Genomic DNA, 23567 nt, shown 5'->3' with positions numbered 1-23567 from the left:
GGAGGATGTAAAATAGCGAGGGAAATGGGAGGAGGAAAAGAATGAAAAGAGAGAATCTTCTGCGTGGCGGAAGATATTTCCGTGTGCCGGACATTAAGTGGAAAATGATAATCTTTTATTAGAAGAATTCTTGGAGCTTGCAAATACAATAAAAAAATATCTCCATAAAAAATAAAACAAACAAACATAATAGGCGGCATTGGCACACAGATGTCTTCTAATAAAGTTTGAAAATTAAAAAATACTTCATATTTACACGGTATATTTCTCTGGGAACCAGGTTTGAATACAGTTTCCCCCGTTTCAGGGGCCATTGACAACGAGGTGGTCACCCAGTACGTCCGCAAGATGTCCCCTATCAAGCAGGCCGAGGAGGGGAGAGTGGTCATGTACAACAACGAAAGACCGGCAGGAGCGACATCCGGTGGACTTTACCAAGCTTACCAAAGTCAAGGCTAGCTTTCCTATAGCCGACTCATCGTAACTTGGCAGCGGTGAAGGCTACGGTCCCAGTGAACCAGTCGGCGCGTCGGAGGGACACACGTGATTAAACTCTACCTCACTACAGACCTTTGTAAAAAAGGCTCCAGAATATTCCATTTTGGACGATGCTGATGCCACTTGGCTTGCAGCGTGTTTCCGACATGTTGGGGCATAGAGATTTAACAGTCGCCCAGCAAGCCCTACACCAGTGCCGCCGGTGACAGATTTTTTGTTTTTCTAAAGCTCCCAGGATTTGCTTTTCACCTTTAGCCAGTTTCTTGTAGACCCCAACTTTCACTTGGAAGTTTTGAACATGTTGCAGCCACAATCAATACCTGGATATCTTTAACAAAGCAGACAACACACAAGCGGCGAAAACGGGCGCCGCACGGCGCTTGCAGTCAGGTGCAACGCATAGCATTATCTGTATCGACCAGATCCGAGCGGTGCGCAACTTTTGATGGATATGAGCTTTATTTATTTAATTTTTTTTCCCAGATCTCACACTTGCAGATCGGAATTGCAAAAAAATAAAAAGAGCAATATGCCGTCCGAGGACGATGTCAACTTCAACAATACACAATCTTACCGAGAGTACAAATTTCACCATATTCTTCCGCCGCAGTGAATCCGGGGTCCACCATGGTCGTTGCGCAAGGACAAGGAACGCCCCCGTGTTGATAGGCACATCTACACTTCCAGTGCCGGATCTTTTGCATCACCCACCGGAGGCCAGCACGAGGGTGGGGGTTGTACAAGAGTGCCGCATTAGCGTTCAGCCTGAACTTGCGTTCAATCGGCGAGGACACGAGTCCCGGCTGAATGCTGACTCGGCAGTCGTGTCCAGTATGTGACCCACGCTGGTTTCCTGTACAGTAGCGTCTCACAGAACCAGACCGGCAATGATCCCTCCGTCGTTGCGCCTCCAGAGTGAGCATCCTACAGTCGGTAACGCTCCGGCCTCTCGAGATCCTCGAGAGGCTAGGAATTCGAAAGAGACGCCTTACTGTTCTCGTCCAGTCGGCAGCTATGGGTGTCGTAAAAAGACTAGCACCGTGGTCTCGTCATCTAGAAGGTTCTGGACGGGCCTCTCGTTTCTTGATCCCCTTTCTCTCCAAACCGTGCAATGCTAATATGAGTCCGGCGTGGAAGAGGGCTACGACGCGTCCTTCCGAGGGGCATGAAGTAGGTTGAAGCTCCCGTGGCGTCCGATGCCGGACACAAACTTCTTCGCTCCTGCAAGAAAAAAAGGGAGTGATCGATGAAGTCATGCGTCCCCCCTAACGTTGTTAACTGTCCCAAACGGGGCGACGAAATGAACAGGTGTTAGAAGTCTAGCGGTCAAACTCACTTCGCTACGACGCTAAGGGGGATGCAGTACCGTTTTTATTCGCTCTTTCTCGGGCGAGCCAAAATGTCCCCAACTATGCTCCGTTTCTGTGCGACTCGGTAAAGAGAGGAGGTTCCAGACACCGCGGGCCAACCCGAGAAACAGAGTGAAGCACATGGCAGATCTCTGCGACAGAACGTCATCGTGAGCCTCATTTCGATGCTCTGATTGGTCGCGGCTTTGGCCATTACCCGAGTTATGCTGAAGTGGAAAATAGGTTGCAGGTTTTGAGGTATCTGCGAGATTGAATCTATCTTTTCTCTTCGAGCAATTGACCCCACAAGTGATGACGTCACAACACATGGAGCTGAGCTCCAAACAAACCGTTGCTAGGGCCATTGTTATGGACAAGTGTATGGGGACTCGACGTTAGGTTAGAATATGTCCAACAAAAAAAGTGAATTACTTTTCGTAAACATTGAGCCTTCTCAATATCTAATTATAAATTTTTCTATAACCATGAAGTTGCGATAAAAGCCAGTAATGAAGTTTTGCGACGGGCTTTGCCTTGCTAGCAAACAACACAATGGCTTCGCTACTTCAGTGGTTAAGCTGGTGATGAGCGACAAAAATCCTCTTCTTTGGGTTAACTTTCTGTAGGATTCTAGAAACAAAGAGTGCCTAGGCACAGCTTTGATTGATGCTCGACGTGCACGAGCGCCTGCCTGTGGAGGCTTCCGCAATATTTTAAAAAGGGTAAAAACACTATCATTGATGTGATTGGCCGAAGCCATTTTGGAGCACCTTTCGGAGCAGCCAAAACAGTGTTTTAGAGAAGCAAAAGTGGCTTTTGGAGCAGCCAAAACAGTGTTTCGGAGCAGCAAAAGTGGCTTTTGGAGCAGATATTTTTAGAAAAATAAAAATATTTGTTTTAAGTGCTGTACATATGAAGGGCACTTTGTGTTGTGTTGTGTTCTGATGTGGCGTGTTGTGACAGAACTCGCCACTTGTGTTTTTACTGCTGAGACATCCCACAAGTGTACAGTCATGTAGGCATTGCCGAGCAATTTCGAAAAACCGCTTGCCACCGTTTTACTGGTTCCTGACGTGCCAGATTTTCGTGAAAAGTAAGCAGACGTAAAACAATGGATTGCAAGTGTCCCGGCTGGTGCTTCTGTCGTGCAATCATGTTCGCATGCACATGAGGCTAACTTCGGCAGGCTTGCAGTTGCGCGTGCTTCATCTCGCAAGCTGAGAACACGGCTGTTCGATCAAAACTGAAACCATGTCACTCCGCTCCGTCGCCAACTGATCATCAAACTGTATGCAAAATGTAAATGTCGAGCATACGACAATAAACAGTCCAGCGGTGCGTGCTTGCCAGGCCGGCAAACACGGTACAAGCTAAACATACAAAAAAAGGGGGGAAAAAGTACCTGAGCTATCGATGCAACACATCGCGAGCCAGGGTCAAAAAGTTCTTGCAGCGCTTTGTGCAACGACTGAACTTGAGACAAACAAGTGCGCTGTGAGGGTTCAGCATGCAGACATTGCCTTCTTTGCTTTAGCTAACTTCCCTTCATCAACTTTCTTTCGCAGCAGAGTTTTCACGTACCGGGGCCCCTCTCGAAAGAAAGCCCACTGAGAGAAACCTGGGTAATCAATACTTTGAAACAGCAGTCTTTGAGTTAAAGAGGAATTTTTGTAGTAACGTATGATTTAAACAAGAACAGGAATGTTCATGAACATGCGGCGGTACTTAGTTTCATTTAAGAAGGTGCCATATCTGCAGCGCCGTGGGGACGGCAACACCCGATGTCGCGCGACCACGGTGACTGGAAGGCAGAGACCAAATATTGCTTCCCACGGCCGTTGCTTTCAGGAGAGAGTGCTCCAGCTCACAAAATAACTCCCGCCCCGCAAAAACATGCTTTCGTTAAACAGCATGACGGCATGGCTGGTACCTGGCACGCTAGCGTCGAAGCGTCCACACACACCCGCATCTATCGTAGAGTATATAAAAAAAAAAAAAAGACGCGAGACGAGATTTACGAGATGACGAGAGCGCGAAACGTGAGACGGCGAGAAAACCATGCAAGACCAGATGGACAATTAATGCAGGGTACTTTGTGTCGGGCGGCCGCTTGCGCCACGTAACTCAGACATGCTCAATTACGGTACTCAGTTTAGTTTGGGTATTGAAAGGCGAGTGAAATTGGTCCTCTGGCTCAAGCTTGGCGCAGATTACCGATATTTTCGCAAAATGTAGCAGGATGTAGCAGGGTTAGCCCCTTGGCACAGTTTGGCGCAATCGGCACAGCAATCAAATCACTGCACTATGAAACCAAATCACATAAGACGACGATGCAAAGTGTATCAACGTCGAAGTGCAGGCCAGCACACGTTTTAGGGAGCTCTGACGGCACATTTTAGGGAATTCCGACGGTTCAGTGCACATATTTGCGATCAAACGAACTGTCCGAATTTATTCGGCTTTTTTCTATTTTGAGTCTTACTGAAAACGGGAGAATCAGTTGGATTTCTTTTCAGTGTGATGGTAACAAGGAGGTACAAAACACACACCCATATTGCGAGCCTGAAAAACAATTGCTATGTTAAAGTCAAAATAGTTTTCCCTTCATTACAATGCACTGACTGACGCTGCTTGGACATCATGTTCTAAAAAGATGCTTCTCTCGCCACATTTTTAGCACATCTCCATACGTGTGATGATTTTCATCAGATAGTATCCCAGATCACACACAAATACAAATCATTTTTATAAACCTGACGAGTTTCTTAGACATGTCATGTTCCCAATGAATACAAGATGACAATTGTATCATTATGCAAATGATTCAAGCTGTTGCAGACGGCATGCTTCAGTCATTCCATATGCGTTCGTTGCCTGCAGCAGGCATCTCGAGACATCTTGAGCACCAGAGGTTGCTATCGCAACCAATTCAGAAACAGCTGATTCTTCGCAAACTTCTGTCGTGGTAAGTATGAAACCTAGGCTTATTATATGTATTCTTTTTCAACATATATATTCCACGTCAGGCACGTAGCCAGGATTTTGTTTCGGGGGGGGGGGGGGGGGGGGGGGCCCACCCATTACAAAATGCCATATGAGGGGGAGGGGGGAGAGGAGGTCCCAGCAAAATGGAAGATTTCGGGGGGGCCCCGGGCCCCATGGGTCCCCCCTTTGGCTACGTGCCTGTTCCATGTCCAGATTCTTGAACGACAATTTTTTTTAGCGAAATCTAGACCCGTGTATTTGTCCATAGTAATGTCCCTAGCAACTGTTTGTTTGGGGCAGCAACGTCCCACTTAGGGGGGTCAATGGTTGCTTATGACTAGGGTGCTGCGTTTCTTTAGTATATACAGATAAACACCAAAAAAATAGGTAACCGCCAAGCTGCTTTTACTGAAATCAAGAAAAACCAAACCCCGAATCGGAACCGTTTTTTAATAAGAAAGCCTACATTTCATAGAAAGAAATCTTTATCTGCAGCTTTATTTTCTTCGGATTACAGCCATCACAAAACTTTCTACGAGGCTGCTGCTTTCTCGGCTGACCACGTCCCTTATCTTTTGTCTTTTTCTGACCGGTACTGAATGTTTCCAAAGCATTCGGGTCATGCGCATGTTTCCTAGAGGTTAGGGAGTCCCATGCCCGTGTCCTTCCATGTAAGCCCTGTTAAACACCGATTTTTTTACCGACACTGAAGAGAAACACTGAAAAATACAGAATTCCCCCCCCCCCATTTAGAAAAAAATAAACGCTGAAAAAATGAATCTCTGCTTATGATATTGTTAGGATTATTTCGAGCCTATGCCGAAGGAATGACGTGTAAAAAAGTTAGGAAATATATGAAGACCGGATAAGCGCCAGGGCTAGCCAACAGATGGTGCTACAAAGCTTTGTCACAAAACAAAAAAAGGGCGAATGGAGGAACCAGTTTTGGCAGCCATCTGTGGGCATGCTGGCAAACATCTTTTGCCATTTTCTCTTCATTTATTCATTTGCAGTATCTTACAGCCTCGTGAAGAGAACTGAGTAAGGAAGTACCCTAAAATACCTAATTGAAGGTATAAAAAACGCACCAAACCTTGGTCATGCATGTAACCAACCACCAATTTGTAATCTCTCGGGAGTCGGTAGTCTCAGAAAACGCGATGGGTAGGTACGCCCAAAGCCTCTCGATGATGTTTATGCTTCACATTTCATCAAGTACTGACAATAACCATTGCTGTACGAAAAGTGAGACACGTGTCAGGAATGGCAGGGCCGCATGCGGCACAGGCCTCGTGCAATGACGCATTTGACGCTACTTGTAAGACAATCGCAAACACATCGAGGGGCTTCAGATGTAACATCCATGGGATTCGGAAGGGCACATAACTGAAGGTGTATCTAAGTTAGAAAACCGTCGATTACTCCGCTTCTTCCCAAACAAAGAGTCGTCCCAGCAACAAATCCCTCCGTGCCATTAGCCCCAATAAACTGACTGTTTAAAAGGCCCCTAAGAAGAAAAAGAAAATTATTTAAACAGTCTAATTAGGACACGCATGTCAAAAAATTAATTCTACACGAAAAAAAAAAACAATTTTTAGAGCAATATTGATGGCACAAGATTTATTATAAATTTTGCACAAAGTTCATGACGTCACGGGTTGGTCTCACGCTCTTTCCACCCCAATAAGATGATCATACGCTCTCACCACCTCAACGTGAAGGTGAAGCCGATCCACCTCTCCTCCACGCGCCCGAAATGCCGAGAGAAAACAAGAGGAAAGGAGGTGACTGTCGATTAAATCGTGCACATCGGATGGAGACGTAAGCGCAAAGCAAAGCTACGACGGCGGGAGATTGCGCGAGTTTTGCCGTCCGTCAACTCAAAAGCTGTAAACTTCCGCGCTTCGGCACGATTCTCGGCCTGCAAACAACAATGCGCCAAAAGACCTTCACTAGCAAGACACTTTATGTCGCTGTCGGAAAAATTGCCAGCCAAAACCTCATGAAGATCAAAATGCTGACAAGGGAGGAGCAGCAAATGTAAAAGTGTTTGATGGAACATGGCGCAAGAAGCGGGGGTGAAAATGTTTTCTTTTATTAATATCGGGACCTCTGGCCCTATGGTGGTACCGTCGGGCCAATTATAAAACTAGAGAGTTTGTCATTAAGTGCATTCAACTGCATGCATTCGGAAGAGCCTGCCACTCCTTTCTGTCACTGGCTACTCCTGCTAGCACAAATTACATCATCGAACTGACAAATGCAGCTTCCACACAAAGAAAATATTGGGCAATACTTGGCTAGCGGGAGCTGTCGCGACACTTTGCGCTGAAAATGGCGTGGTGTGAAACCTTCCAATACTGAACTATCGTTGTTCGTAAGGCTTTCAGCTATTGAATTGTGCACATTATTTATGACATTTCTCAGATAGAGGTTGCCCCAATTCTGAGCAAAAGCACGGGCCCCCATTTTCGCACGAAGCAAGGAGACTGGAAATGGTTCTAACCTACAGAAGGAAAAGAGCGAATAAAGAGACCTGGAAGAAATAAATTCCCAAAACTGCAACCTCTGTTGGATTCTGGGCGTGCAAACTGCCGTGGCCGGCACTGCAGCGTAGACAGCGTTTTCGCGCGACATTGTATCTCTTCCTCATTATTTCCTAGGCTCCTTGGACAGATGCCTATGAATGATTATCCATGTGCTTTGCAGAAAGGTGTAGAGTGTTACGAATCAAGCGGCTCGTCAGCCCCAGAACCCTGAACCTTGAAAGCTATGCACCTGCGTGTAAAACAAGCTCAAACCTTCCCCAAAGGTGTATTTCAGTGGTGGAAGCTACCTCATGAAAATTTAAGGAGTAGCTCTATTCCCACAAAAAATTATAAGTGCACCTTTGTCGTTTCCAAACGGCAGGTGTTAATGCAGACTACCGAGTCAACCGAGAATCATGATCGTGGCACCATCTCCCAGTATGTGTACCAAACTCGTGGATGAAAGCATACAACCGTTACTGAGTGCTTGCCCTAACTATCGGGAGACGGCACCACACGCATGACTCTCGTAGGACTCGGTTGTCGGCATCAGTGTCCGCTGTCGAAAGTGTCAAGGTGTCCTCCCGATTTTTCAGCGGAACATAATTTTATCAAGAAAATTCGTGAGGAAAAAAATCACCATTAAAATATGCCTTTAGGGAAAGTCTGGAGCTCGTTATGCGCAGGTGTCGAGTTTTCCTGCTCATTTAACGGCAAGCACCAAACTTCATTATGTCTCGTTAATATGGACTCCATTAATCTGGCAAACCCGCTATCCGCTATACGGGTAGGCAATATTTTCAGCGACAAACTGGGTAAATACATTCATTTTTGTCTCATTACTATAGACAATCTACATTACAGACGGTTTTGAGGGGGAACGGACATGTCCATATTAATTAGACAACAATGTAGCCTATAGATGTGTGTACTAAACAAGTGCTGCACTTTGAAATAAAATGATTGATAGTTTTTTGGGTTTTTTTTTCCAGAAACCTTTATGCTGCCTATTAAGAGGATGGTCAAGGAGGCAACGAGAAGCAGGCATTAGATCGGGATATCGGGACGGTTGCATAAAGGGGGGAAAGAAAGTGCTTGCCCTGTATGGATTCCGCTGCTAGAACATTCTTCCCATTGTCTCGTTCGTAGGCCAGGGCCTCCTGCAGGCTGCCGCTGAAGCAGGCGTGGTAGGCCGACGCCCGGTCTGCCCTGACGCACTGCTGGGGAAACTTGGCTATGCTCCCAGCCAGGCTGATGGCTTGGCCCAGGGCTGTGTGAGGGAGGACAGGGGAGAGTGGAGGGGCAATTGATTGGTAGTCGACAAAAGGCTGACCTTAGCCATTTCACTGCCTGGTCTTTTTTCTGCACCTCACCTCCTGCCAGGTTGTTTTTTTTTTGTTGTTTTTTTTTTTTTTTTTTTTTTGTTTGCATGTTGGTTTAGCAGACATTTTGCCCCAGTAACTCGGCGATTGTGCTCTTCCTTACATGTGCCATCAGAGAGCCAGAAATACGTGGAATTCACGCGCAGTCATGCTTTCAACCAGTTCATTCGGAATCGGTCCGCCGAAATAAATGCAGGAAGTACTAGGCGCTGGAAATGTTTTGTCTGCTCAACACTTGCACCCACAAAATCCCGCGTAAACAGCCACTTATATAAGCTGCATCATTGTTACCGCTTTCGTCAGAGTCAGAATTGATTGAAAGTTCATAAATTGTTTCGTCCATCAAAGAGCAAACGTGCATGCCACGTCGACACGCCACCGAGATGAAGCGATGGAGCAGATGAAGAAACGTGCGCTCCACTCGTTCCCTCAAAATTAACCCACAATTGACAAGTCCTATGCGTTTAGGTGACCTCTGCGTAGATGTTGCAACGAGCCCGCATTATTTTAATGCATTAGCATTAGCGCCCTGATACATGCGCCGACCTTGGACTGGTTTGGACTAACCAAAGTTTGCAACATTGCCACGAAATGGCGCTACAGCCTCGCTGGCTGTGGAAACTGGCTAAGAAACACTTTCTGCAAGCACCGACAGATGGTGGGCTTTGGACGTCCTCAGAAGCTCCTGCCGCCGGCTTTGGAGACCTGTGGATGCACACGGGCTGCGATTACAATCTTCAACCTGCCACATTGTTTTTGACGTGCAGTCCTCTTACCGCGTCACCGGGCCGTAAGCGCACGGTGTCGTCGGCACCGTATGCACAACAGGCGCGGCATTGCAGGGTCGAAGAGGACCGATGACGCCGATCGCGTGAAACCGCCGACTCTCCGCCGCAGGATTAAACGCAGGCTCGTGGTGAATAAGTATGCACAACAAAATGGCTCTGTTCTTGTACGCGCATCACGTGCACGTCCTTCATGCATACGCTAACTGAACTGATCTGCTTGCACCAGAGAGGAGGGGTTTGAGGAATATTCACCCTGTGGAACAGTGCTGAGAGGCTGCATTCACCATGCTTTGTTATGCAAATGATATGCAAAATGATCACGCATTCCTTCCAGAATCAGTGTCACAACATCAATTTCGGCCCATTTTTGTTTTTACTTGAGATGTTTTGGGTGCGACAGGGTGTGAGCTTAAAATGCAAAACAAGCATACTACTTGGCAGTAGCAATGGGTGTGTGCATGGGGGGGGGGATATGGGTTACCTCAGGAGCGGCAGTGAGGGGGTTAAAGGATACTGAACTCCCATAAAACATTTTTTTTTTTTAAGTTTCAATTCAGGTCAATTTAATTCATTTTATTTACTCCCATAACACAAAATGGGCGATGGAGGCAGGAGAAAAAAGCTGCAGAAATGCAGCTTGACGAAGCCCCTGCCCCCTACAGGCAGATCGGTCAGCGGGATACACTTACATCATTTGAAACAAAAGAAAAAAAAACATTTATGCACCACTCCGAAAAATATGTTATTAGGAGGATAACATTTCATGCAATCTATTCTTGTTTACGTTTTCAATGCAGACACCTTTTTGTTTGAAAAAATTCAATACAGTTGGAAGTGTGTGCTGAATCATCTGAAGACCGTAATTAGTTCTTGGACGTGGTACTCTCAAGGTTCCGGCGCTGCGCATATCGTATACAATATTTTTGCTAGTCAATTTGGAAATTTGCCGTAATGGATGATTAGGAAATTTAAGTGATGCCATGTACATAGTTGCTAGCTTATAGTTAAAATATTCTTTGATTTTCATTACTTTATGTTTAGAAAAAAGAGTTCAGTATGTGCACAATAAGACTCATTAGTTATGATGCAAATTGCTTTTTTCTGCAGCCAAAACAATTTATTAACGTTAGTACTTGTCGTAGTTCCCCAAACTAGATGACAGTATAATATACGAGGATTAAATAATGCATTGTAAATTAAAAGCTTTACACGAGATGGCAATGTATAGTGATTCTTATATAGAATACCTATGATGCTTGAAAGTTTGAGAGTAAGATTTTGAACATGCGAGTCCCATAACATGTGTTCGTGAAAAATCACGCCTAATGTTTTAACAGTAGTTACAAACTTAACCTCCGAGGAATTCATCATTAATTTTGTGGTGGCCTTACACACTGTGCCTTTCGGTTTGAAGATAATTGCATTTGTTTTACTTTCATTAATTCTCAGGGAATTAGAGACAGTCCAGCAACTAAGTTTTTCAAGGCATATATTTGCATCGTTAATTAAACTATCAATGTCTTTTCCTGAAAAAAATATACTGGTATCACCTGCATAAATGACAAATGAGGCATTTTTTGTGATAGTAACTATATCATTTATAAATCAGTTAAACAGCAATGGCCCCAAGACACTACCTTGAGGTACTCCTGTCCGAACTGGTTTCGGCATTGAGGAATATCTGTTTATTTTAACAGCTTGATGCCGGAAACTCAAGTAACTTTCTATTAAAGTCAGGGAATGCCCTCGAATTCCATAAGAAAATAGTTTTTCTAACAGAAGTTTATGAGTCAGCCGGTCAAAGGCTTTAGAAAAATCAATAAATATTCCTAAACTTAGACACTTGTTTTCAAAATTGTTTAAGATAATTTCTTTCTGTTGTAAAAGAGCCAGTTCAGTAGAGCAACCATTCCGAAAACCATACTGAGAATCTGTAAGTAGCATATTTTTTTCACAAAAATTATTAAGCCTAACATGAATAACTTTCTCTAAACCCTTGGGAAAAAACAGGCAATAGTCTGTAGTTGGACATATCATTTTTGTCTCCGGACTTGTATAAGACAGACACCTTAGCTATCTGCATACCTTTAGAAAAAACACCAGTCGAGAGCAACAAATTAAAGATATGTGTAAGGGAAGGCGAGATAATGTCAAGCACATATTTTATTGGCTGCACCTGCATTCCATTAAAATCGGTACATTTACTGTTTTTGAAGTTCAGAAATGCCGAGCTTACCTCGCTCTCGTCGGTAGGAAACAGAAAACAGTTTTGTGAAATTCCTTGAGTTGAACACGGGGAGCTGCTTGTTTGCACAGGGGAGAACACATTTGTGAAATAATCATTAAATTTATTTGCTAGTTCAACTCAACTCAACTTATTACCTTCTATTACAGTATAGACCACTTACAACGTAACCGCTTATAGTGCAGGACCGGGTATAACGCGGTTTTTTTAAACCACCGGTTCACCTCCCATAGAACTCCATGTAATTACATACCGCTTAATATGCAGGCGCGCGAAGGGAAATACCGGTTATAGTGCGGTTTTTGACACAGCCCGCCGACCGCGCCGACGACCGGAGCAGCGAGCTCGCTTCTCTGTGCGACACTAGATAACGACGCTGACGGTGCGAGCCGCAAACTGCACTCGCGGGGCAAGGAGGTTGCCCGAAAACACAAGGAGAAGCGAAAAGAGAGGCTTCAGTTGCCATAGCGACGGAGGGACGCACGCACGAGTCGTTCACCTGCGTGCGTCCCTCCGCTGCGTTGGAAACAAAGAAACAAACAATCGCAACGACAGACCAATCGCAGGTCAATGAGAAGTGTTCGCGCGCGTTGCATGCCGGTCGCAGGCCAAAGGCCGGCTGCTTCTATTCCGCAAACATGGCGTCGGTTGTGATCGTCGTCGTAGACGGCGTGCATCTCATCGTCCTGCGTAAAAGCACTATCCTTGACTGTGAATTTTCGTTGTGTGTCGCTATGATAACCCAGCACGTACTAAAAGGGAAGATCCACCTACTCGTGCGGCGATGTCGTGGCGGCGCTCTCAAGACGGCAGAAACGCCCGTGTTGTCGTGTTTGTTTACTTCGACTACAGTGGTGATTTCTAAGCATTTGTGTCCTCGAACATCGCCCGGATTTCTTATTTGGCGCATTTCATGCGTGTGCTGAAGTTCAAGGTATTACTGGCGTGTACCGTATGAAGGGTGCGAATTTTCACGCGTTTTCATCTCCGGAGAAAAGTGATTAGGGTTAGCAATCATGAACGCTCGCAACGTCCGTCCGCAACCTGCGACGCCGTTAAAAGGCTGCACCAGGCAAAAGCCGCTAATTTCTTTTAAAATGTGTGACACACTTGAGACATAACTGTACTAGTCTATTGAAATAAAGACTTTCCTCAAACTAAGCTTTATTTTTCATCTAACATAAAATAAATTCTTTTACAAAGGTAAGTTGTCTCATGGCATGTATTTTGGCCTGAAAAATTGATGTTTTGGTTATAGTGCGGTACCGCTTATAGTGCGGATTTTCGCGACTCCCGAGATATACGTTATATGCGGTCTACACTGTATAAGTTCCCTTGTAACGTTATCGTGAACATTCCTGTCTAATAAAATATTAACTTTTTTCCAAATTACGTCACTTCTATTTTCACTGTGAAACATTCTATAATAATATGAACATTTTGCTTTTCTTAGCATGCTGGTTATCTCGTTTCAAAACTTCTTAAACTTTTGAAACACATCTAGGTCCCTAGTGCTCAAAAAACGTGCATAGAGCTTGTTTCTTTTAGTTATCATTCTTAATATTACTTTGGTGACCCATGGTTTCTTAGACTTTTTCGATATAGTTACTTTTTTAGGCTTAAAACATTCTTTATATATAGCATCAAATTGATCTATAAAGTAATCGTACGCTTCATCAGCCACGCAGTGCCTGAACGTTTCTAGCGTTTGAACGTTAACAACTTGAGTACAGTATGTGGTATCATAACTAGGGGCTTTCCTTAAATTATCTAAATCAGCAAGAAAATAAATTGGAAGATGGTCACTGATATCAGAACACACTACACCAGAAGAGACCCGAGTGCAAGTTTTGTTTGTAATACACAAGTCCAGTAACGTTTCACTGAATGAAGTAAAGCGAGTAGGACAAGTGATTACATTAAAGAGACCAAACGACTGAAACAAAGTAGAAAATTGAACTTGACGAGCAGAAACAGAATTCATTCAATAGGATAGGACACATATTGTGTCTTATCCTCTTGGCCCTTTCGAAAAATTTAAATCAAAGGACATATAGAATGTCCACTCCCCTATTTTAAGCAAATTCAAAACCATGGATGCGAGGGGTGCAAAATCGAAAGAAGTGATAGCAACCGAAGGAGCATACAAAAGGAGGATATAGCGAATCGTAAGGCACTCCTGGTCTGTTTACAAACCGCATTCAATGTAGGCTTCCACGCTTGTTCGTCGTCCACTTGATTCAATTGGCTCGTTAAGACTGCAGCTTGGGCTAGTTGGTTTTCTATAATTTGTACTTCACAGCGCATAAACGTCTCACAATAACAGGCAATCACTCCATTACAGACATAAACACATACACAGACTATTTTTTTAAAAATTTGTTTTAATAGGCGCAGAGAAAAAAAATGAGGACAAAACAATTTCCAGATTTTGTTTTAACACTAGGTAGAAGAAAACTAAGACAAAACACAAAGAGTTGTGAGTCAGCGCTGTGTGTATATTTTTGTGTCTGTAATGAAGTGATTACCTGCTATTGTGAGAAGTTTATGCACTGTGAAGTACAAATCAGTTAGCTCCATGTCCGTCTCAGACTTCTGAGCCCACCTAGCCGCCAGAGACGTTCCTCCGTGACGGCTGCTCTTTCGGGCACGTCAATGCAAAGTGTTGAAGACCACTCTGTCATGTGCCCCTTCTGCATTTTTTGCTCTTGGACAAAACAAGCAGCCATTTTCTAACTTTCCAAAGATTACCATACTTTCCGGTCTATAGATCGTACCGTCGTATAAGTTCCACCCCACTATAAATGGCCACTCTCATAAAAAGATTGACCCGTAAGGTGGACTTGTTTGTGAGGTTGATCCGGCGCTGCAGCCATGGAGTTATGCCACCGTGCTTTGGACCAACTTGAGACCGACGGAAGGGTTGGCTATGTGAAAACTTGATTTATACGCCGGAATATTTGGTATTTCCATATTTTGGGTGAGTGCCTGCATGGTATTTTACGGCGGTCTGCGCCTCTTTCTATTGACGAGCGCTGCCGACCCGGAAACCCGAAGGAAGGCACGTCACCCCGAACAAGCTTACCCGTGCCGCACGAGACCACCCTATTGGCCAATCCAATGTCCAGAGCCTCCTTGGCAGAGACTGGCCGGCCGGTCAGGATCAGGTCCAGCGCTCTGGACAGACCGATCAGGGCAGGAAGCCGAACTGTACCCCCGTCCAGCAACGGCACGCCTGGGAACACGCATGGACCGTCAACTGAACAATTTTACTCGTTTCACAAATCACTTGCCTCACGAGGCAATCCCTGTGAAATCCGTCATCAAGTAAGCAGTGACACTCGGTCTCTGAAAGCACGATGCTTCATACTGGAAAAATAACTAGATCAGAGTCTGTACAGAGTACACTGTGGAAGAGCAAAGCATTAGGTATAGTTAAAAAACCAAAAAACCTCAATTTGGTGCTTAGTTGTATGCTTCCGATCAGGATTAAGCATGCTTCGAATGTAAAAACTTGAAGATATACCTCGGATACAATAAATAAAAAAAAGCTTTTGCAAAGGTCAACGCTTGAAAACGGTAGTAATTTGGAGCGTCAAAATCTCAACAAAAACAAAATGCAATGTTGGATGTTTTGACAAGCGCTGCATGATGTGGTGCAGAAGAGGAAATCTGCATTTCCCTCCACTTGCTCAGCTGGTCCTCACCTCATCGCAAATTGCGAACTCTACGTATTTGCTTGTGGCCTTGAAAAGGTGCGGCCAAATATTAAAGGGACAATGCAACCAAAATGATTGACAGCTTGTATTTTTTATGTTGTTCACCTTGGCATAAGCGAGCGAAAAAAGAAAAAAAGTCACATTCCCCTGAGATGTTGCGATTCCGCCCACATAATCACAAAAGAAGAAATTTATTATTTTCCAATCTGCAGCCATATATGGCAGTCATTGGAACCAGGGTGTGACATCGTCAGGGGAGCACATTTGTAAGTTAGGAAGTTGTGCAACTTTTTGCACAATTCCAGGCCAAGTTTTAAAAGTACTGAATTAAAACTTTGGTTCATTAAGATCTAGAGGGCTATTTGGTTCATTGTGATCTAGAGGACTGTTGCATAAGGGGCGAGGCGAATCTGAAAATAGTAAAAATCGCTAAAAATTTCATTTTTCAGAAATCACAATTTTGAAGCCTTCATGGTCCACGGTATACTCTCCCAAAATATGAACGCTCAATTCAGTCTCTAAATATAAAAAAAACGACAACTTGTAAGCATTGAAGAGCCCGACCAGCACCATCGTGGTCTTGTTTGAAAGCTGGATTCCTGCGCTTTGTTTCGGTGCACTTCTAAGTGGTGTCGGCATCGAGTTGCGACGTTGTCGATACTTTTCGGAAGAACATGAGCAGAGCTCGAGAGATGCTGATTGTTCGAAGCACGCACTCCTCCAAGCACCACTCTCCAATTGGCATTGGGGTGCACCTCCCCTCCTGGTTTCCCCGGCCTCCTCTCTCGCCTGCTCCATGTCGTCTGCTTTCGTTCACTACGCCATCCAAAAAGCACGCTGCCTTTGCTCTTCTCCAGTTTCTATTTTTGATATTACTTGCTTTCTTTGTGCTTTCTAGTCTTTTCCATGCCCCTGGTTTTCTTTAGTGTAAATAATTTGATCCCTGACTCGCTTTTCAAATGGGCGAGGGACGCCCATTTGAAAGTGAGCTTGCAGAAAATGCACAGTAAACGTAGACGTGCTCAAGATAAAAAAAGCACCACGTCGATGAAAACGGAAGTGTCAACTTTGGTAGCACGGCAAGTCGTTTTACCACTTGTGAATGCCACAAGACACTTCACCGTTGGTGGACGTGGCCAGACCAAGCTTGAGTGTCGATCGCATTGATAAATACAAAGAATCAATGGAGGACACAAAATTTTCATTGGTGGAGAAGTCGGCGATTTTGCTAAAGTTCGAGCTCCTTGACATCAGCTTGGCGAGCGAAGACGATGATCATGGCACAGAGTATGTCATTGTGGACGTGAAAGCGTTGCACAAGCTCTTTGCGTCCACAACATGCGGCAAGTGCGGGATGGCGACTGTTGAACTTTCGAAGTGTGACGAGAGGCAGTAGCGTCCAGCAGTGAAGCTAGTGCTCACATGCTCAAGCTGCAATTCAACCGAGTGCCACTTTTCGTCGCCACGAGTCACCAGAGCGGCCAAGATCACGCCCTTTGAGGTCACCTTGAGAGCAATGAAGGGGATCCAGAGCATAGGAAAGGGAGCGATTCCCCTCACGGACTTCTGTGCCATCCTGAACCTCTCTCACGGGGGGCTTCACCAGAAGACCTTCAGGGGACATATGGACACCATGGTGCAAGCTTGCCAGGCAAGAGCAAAAGTCACAGTAGCACCAAATGTGCAGGTGGTGAAGGTCCTGTACCAGAACTTTCTCAACTCCATTGGAGACGTGGACACCATTTTTTATGGGACGTGGAAAACTTGTGGGCACAACTTGAAACTTGCAGTGGGGTGCTACTCGAGCTGTACTCTGGCCTGGTGTTGGACTATGTTGGCCTCTACAGGTACTGCCGTGGCTGTCAGGGAGCACCTGACCCAGAGAACGACGGCTGTGGTGACTTTGTCTTGAACCACAAGTACCTTAAGAACATTGACTGCAGTGCTGGTTGAATGGAAGCCAAGGAAGCTTTGGACCTGCTGAATAGGTGTCTGGAGAAGAATGGGCTGCGTTGCACGACCATTCTTCCCAACGGAGACAGCTGCACCTTCCGTGCTTTGACACAGGATTGCATTTATGGCTGCCTCGAGATCTGAAAGAAGGACTGCCTGAACCATGTGCACAAGCGGATAGGGGCAGTTCTTTGCACTTTGATAGAGGAGAAGGCACAAGGGGAGTCTTTTGGAGGAAAAGCGAAGCTGACCCAGGACAAGATTAAAAACGTCACAAACTACTATGGATATGCATTGAGGACCCACAGGCACGACGTCTCAGGGATGAAAAAGGCGGTGCAGGCAACTTTGTTGCACATGACGTCAACAGACGAAGCATCGGACCACAGCCACTGTCCTGAAGGTGACAATTTCTGGTACTCCTACAACCGCGCCCTGGCCAAGCACGAGGAGCCACCAAAAGACAAGAACCCTCTACCAGGATTCATTTGCACAGCACTGGAGCCAGTCTTTCAGAGGCTGGGCGACCAGGCCCTCCTGGAGCACTGAGTGATAGCATGACACAGAATGCCATTGAGAGCTTCACTCGGTGATCGGGGGCCAAAACTCTAAGAGCGTGCATGATTCTCTGCTGGCTGTGGAAAGGGCTGTCGCTGAAGAAGTGTCTTGCTTCAACCAAAGCAAGGCAAACACCAGCAAGGCGGTAGCAGAGCAGCTCGGCTACAGCACTGAGAGCTGTCTGGCACACAGGAGCTTCAAGAAGGACAAGCAGAGGCTCCACAAAGACGACAAGGCTCACACGGAGAGTGAGAAGGTGAAGAAGGTGGCCAAGAGGCACAATTAAGTCTGACAAGACCCAGGACTACTGCTCAGGACTCACGCGAACCTACATAGCAGCCGAAAAACTGTGACGTATAATTTTCTTTACCTTTTTTAGAGTGCAGCCCTTAAGCGCCCGTTTCCGGCTTGAGTGGCGTCGCCATCGCTGTCGGCGTAATTGCGCGATGACGATGACGATGAGGATGACGTCATCACAATGACGTCATCGTCATCATCCCTGATGATGTCACATGCGACGTCACTGATGATGTCATCAGTGACGTCATGTGTGACATCATCAGGGATGATGACGATGATGCTAAATTTAGCGGAAAAAATTTCCCCGCTAAACATAGCGGGAAAAAATGTCTCCACTAAATTTAGCAAAAAAAATTTCTTCGTTGAATCTAGCGGAAAAAATTTCCCTGCTAAATCTAGCGAAAAAAATTCCCCGCTAAAGTTAGGGGGAAAACTTGCCCCACTAAATTCCCGCCAAATTTACACACGATGCTCTCACCAAAAATGTGCATTTTCTGCGACTTGAGTTAAGTACATGTCGACCCACATCCATGTCAGTAATGGGGGACTTTCCACCTTCTCCCTTCAGTACCCTTCCCTCCTATTCCTCAAGAGCTGCACTCTTGAGGAACAAGGGATTGTAAACGTCTTTCATTTTTTGACTGGCATGGTTCCACTAAGGTTTTGAAAATGTTGGCAAAAATTATTTCTAGAAACCATTTTATTTTTGTGTTGAACAATAACCAGAGTGCATTCCAGATATGAATCACCATTAAAAAGCATATCTCCATGCTAATTTTCACAAAAACGTGTTGATAAATAAAAAATATATTTAAAGACGCATTGCGCCTTAATTATGAATAAATGTGTCCAAAGCCTTGTATTTATTACCAAAATTTGATTATAACCTTCAGTGGCACCATTTACTTGAAGTCAACAAAAATCATTCGCTCTTCACTGCTATTGTTCCCGAGCTGAACCGGGTTCGTTTGACGAATGGAGAAGAGTTTGTACATGCGTTTTCTCTTTTCTGTTGACTTCAACTGTTTGACCTTACCATCGGTGATACTGACCAAGTGTGGTCAGTATCACCGATGTATCACAGTGTGGTGTTTTATTACACCCAAACTGAACCTTGAGAAGTTAACAATTGCAGAGGGAGCACTGGAGACACTGAGAAAAAAACCCAGCCAGAAACTCAATATTTCCCAAATTTACGTCACTGCGCACGTGGCTCGGAAGGCGGTGTAAGAGTTTAGAGGCACACCAACCTTTAATATGTTTAATTGTTTAATATGAAAGTTAGTGCACGCAAGCGAAAATAGTTTTCTGTTCTTGATTCTACAAGTGGCAGACACAGACTCTCACAATTATTGGGCCAAGGTCCAAAAATCGTTGCACTGCTTCTTTGGAAGAATAGCTAGAATAGCATGTGCTCGAGCTCCATTGCTTGCACGCAACTGAGCTCGAGCACACGCTATTCTAGCAAATTTGTCAGTTTTTACATCGAAAGAAGTCACAAAGCAGAAAAGGAATCTGGACCAACGATTTGTCGACATCTCAAGCCCGCCGCAAAACGAACCGACGCGCAACCAACAACTGTACAAGTTGAAACCTAGTGCGACCTCATTTTACCCCGTCATTGACCAGGCAACCCAGGCGAAAATTCAAAGTGGTTTTGCAAGTGGTCCCACTTGCCAGCAAGTGGTTCCACTTGAAGACCACTTTGGTTAAAGTGGTTCCACTTGGACGGCCAAGTGGGGCCACTTGCCTCCCAAGTGGTTGTAGTCAGAAAACCACTTGGCCTTAACTGGTTCCATTTCCCTTCAAAGTGGTCAGTCAGAAGACCACTTAGTCTTAAGGGGTTCCACTTGTCTTTCAAGTGGTTACAGCTAGAAGGCCAGTTGGACCTAAGTGGTCAGTCAGAATACTTCTGTTCCAGCCCTTCTATGTGATCAGACAGCTATAAAGTTTACCATTTTCACCTTGTGCTTCGAAGAGGTCAGTGTCAACACTTATTCGGCTCCACTTGGGTTTAGGGAGCTATTATTTCTATCTAGTTGCACCACTTGCCTCCTACAAATGGCAATTTCATAAGATATTCCTTTATATATATTTGGTTCGCACATGAGAACATGAAGTATGCTACAAAACTGTAGAAAAACCAGTAATAAGAAACGTAACAAGCTCCCATAAATTAAATATTTTACCTGGAGAAACTTCGCAAATGAATTCACAGCGTCGACGAGGTACAGAAATGTTCAGAGATTTCAACCAACTTAAACGGTTGGGAAAGCCGATAACTAATATACAACGCATATAGGAAAACCAAAAGTTGGATATGTTTATCGGAAGCGTATGCAAATCGCACAATACAATTTCACGAACCTACCTGTGCTCGAATGTTAAAAATATAGCGAGACTAACAGGAGAAAACATTTCGATAGAAGCAGCCACTGATCTCGATGGAAGCAGCCATTGAGTAAATGGCGAATAGTAGGAATTGAATGCATAGACAATCAAATGGTTGGTAACGTACAAAATTGTAAAATATTTGAGATAATTATTTTCAATTGAGTCTTGCATAAATATTATGCCAGTATTTTGAAAAATGTTTTTATACTCATATTCACTGCTGAATCATTGCCATTGTCCGAGCAGAGCCTTTTGCTGCTTTTGCCGACTCCTTCGGCGTCCGCTGGCTCGCGTGCTTCGTTCGTCGTATGTTTTGTCCTTGTGGTAACCTCCAAACACTCCAAGGACTGAAAACGAGCCCCAGTTCGAATGGATTGCTTTCGTCTCGATGCAAGCAAGCGGTAAGTGCCACTCTTGATAGTATAGCTGTGTTCAGCGAGTCAATTTGGCGGTTGTGGACATATTAAAAAAAAAAGGGGGGACGTGGAGCTTGTGCGTTGTACATTCAGATTTTTCTTCTTTTAATTCTTTTTAGGACAATGGCAAGACGTCTTCTTCATGACACGGCAACACGGTTTCTCAGCGCGTGAAGGTTTAACAGCAAGCCTCGAAGATGCTCCGTGCCGCCATAAGCACTGATGTGTAAAGGAAGACGGAACGGGCAATAAAATTATACGGCCAATATCAATTGGCTCGTGGTTGTCCTTGACATAGTTCAGAACATAGAACATCTGAGCACGAGTGAGTATTGAGGAGCCCGACCGATTACCACTTGGATGTCCGACGGCTGTCCACTGGAGATTCGCGGATCTTTACTTAATGCCCACCGGATATCTGTGGTTGGCTGGCATTTACAAATGGTTTATGGTACTGGCACCACTTACAAGTGGTACCACTTGCAAGTGGTACCACTTGCAAGTGGATTATGGAACCGGCCCCACTTGCAAGTGGTACCCCTCACAAGTGGGTTATGGAACCGGCCCCACTTTGCTAGTGGTACCACTTGTAAGTGGTTCCACTTGCAAGTGGGGCCAGTTCCATAATCCACTTGTAAGTGGTCCCACTTTGAATTTTCACCTGGGAAGGCTACAGAGACACGATTCTTGAAATGATTTCATCGTTGTGAGCCATTGATCAATTGTTGCGCCACTCACAAACTTCAACCCCGGCTCTCGTAGACTGCTTGCAGGTCCCGATGTGTCAGATCTCACTACACCAAAGTCATTCACACTCGGAGAGTTTGGCAGCCTTTTGAACATGCTGACACTCTAGCAACCACGGCTGGGAGCCTGGCAACAGGGAGAGGGCATATTCACTCGGCTACCTCGTGCTCCTGAGACGTCAAAAGTTACCACAAACATATCTCAATGAGCCAACATGCCATATTGTGTCATCACAAAGTCGGCTCTTTCCAACAACCCACGAGGACCAAACCTTCCCAGCATGCACCTTTCCAGAGCTTATCACCGCAGTCACCGGGCTGTAGATGCACGCATCGCATCTAATATTCTGCAGAAGAGAGCTACGGCTCATTCTCACTAGGCAAAAACGGTAATGCACAGAAGCAATGCCTAAAAGATAACGCCACAGTGCTGAATCTTCAGCGTCAACGAGTGTCGGCCGAACGTCGACATTCGGCCGAGACTCGTCTTTAGACACGAATTTCAATCTGTGCCCTGCATCTGCCTCTTTAGGTGACGTCGGAAATACTGCACAACGGCCTTGTTACCTAGGAGGAACTGGCAGGAGGCAATTACTAAAACGGTTCTGTCCGAGACTGAAATGAGACGTCCTCGGCTCGCTGCCAGGGCAGTCAAATGCAGGAGCGAGCGCAGCCCTCACCAAAGCGTCGGCAGAAGACGCCCATGACGGCCGTCTCGTCCACCACCCTCAGGTCACACCAGAGCGCCAGCTCCAGGCCGCCGGCCACCGCATAGCCGTTCACGGCTGCCACCGTAGGCTTGCGTGTCAGCATCCCCGACGGGCCCTGGGCAGACGCACCCGCACCCGTCTCACAGCCTCTACTTGAGCAATCTATGAACTATTTACAAACATCCACCTTGCCACGAAGTGCGCATACGGTTGATCGCGCACTTCGTGGCAAACTCCGAAGCAGACAACCAAGTTCCCCAAGAGTGGAGGGTCTAGATTCCAGAGAGGGAGGCAGCAACCCAAACCATGGAGAACGTCCGCAATTTAATGTCCGCTCGAGCAAATCAGCTGGAGTGCATGCGCGTTGCATTGTTGCTTGGCAAGGGGGAGAGTGGGAGGAGAGATGAAGGCGCTTGCAGACGATCAGCACCTTGGTTGTTTACTAGCAGCCTGTATTGCAAGTGCAGCCCACAAACCACGTGACCTAGATTGACCGACCGGTTGGAAATGGTCTCCAATCTGGTCGCACTAGGACACAAAGTTCATAGGCACACTTCCAGTTGGATGTAGGACAACTAAAATGGCAAAGCCAGAGCGTTGCATTCCATATCCCTCTGCCGCAAGCCTCTAACACGAGACAATTGTGTGCAAAGACGAAAAAAAGTGCAGCGGAAAAGCGGTCACGTCAAGGGGAGTATGAGAGCTCTTGTAGCGCCATCCGAAAAGAGTCCATCTTCATTGCTACCCTTTCCGTTGTTTCCGCGGCAAGCAACCCTTTGTCTCGATTGCTCGGCGCGATTTTCGCCGGTGCTAGGCGAGTGCGGTGCTCCATTATAGCCGAACCGGATCTCGAAAAGTTGATGATCCGGAGCAAGTGCTCGGGGCCCTGAACACAGTATCCAATGGGAAATCGCATGGTGCCCCCCATGACTTCCCTTGAAACACTGTGCAAGAGTTGAGGCATACACCAAACTTCAACTTTTCATTATTTTTTTT

At 45.5% G+C, this 23567-nt stretch overlaps 2 protein-coding genes across 3 annotated transcripts in view; one reads left to right on the top strand and one right to left on the bottom strand.

The window, feature by feature from the left end:
• LOC8029042 (protein 5NUC-like) overlaps nucleotides 1–459 on the top strand; it is a 46545-nt gene extending 46086 nt beyond the window's left edge. Inside the window, exon 9 of the mRNA XM_029966494.3 lies at nucleotides 308–459. Coding sequence (XP_029822354.2) covers nucleotides 308–459 — 152 coding nt within the window. The remainder of the gene's footprint in view (nucleotides 1–307) is intronic.
• The window catches only part of LOC8032597 (probable enoyl-CoA hydratase echA8), a 37525-nt gene continuing 14051 nt past the window's right edge, over nucleotides 94–23567 (bottom strand). For both annotated transcript variants that reach the window (XM_029966495.3, XM_040499716.2), the window contains exons 4-7: nucleotides 22542–22686; nucleotides 14861–15010; nucleotides 8460–8630; nucleotides 94–1719 (exon numbers count right to left, since the gene is read on the bottom strand). In XM_029966495.3, coding sequence (XP_029822355.2) covers nucleotides 1640–1719; nucleotides 8460–8630; nucleotides 14861–15010; nucleotides 22542–22686 — 546 coding nt within the window. In that variant the 3' untranslated portion in view covers nucleotides 94–1639. The remainder of the gene's footprint in view (nucleotides 1720–8459; nucleotides 8631–14860; nucleotides 15011–22541; nucleotides 22687–23567) is intronic.

The sequence above is a fragment of the Ixodes scapularis genome, unplaced genomic scaffold (assembly GCF_016920785.2).
Source record: "Ixodes scapularis isolate PalLabHiFi unplaced genomic scaffold, ASM1692078v2 PGA_scaffold2__306_contigs__length_199485367, whole genome shotgun sequence".
Lineage (NCBI taxonomy): Eukaryota > Metazoa > Arthropoda > Arachnida > Ixodida > Ixodidae > Ixodes > Ixodes scapularis.
The sequence above is the reverse complement of the archived record's forward strand: the minus strand, read 5'-3'. Positions and strand labels throughout refer to the sequence as shown.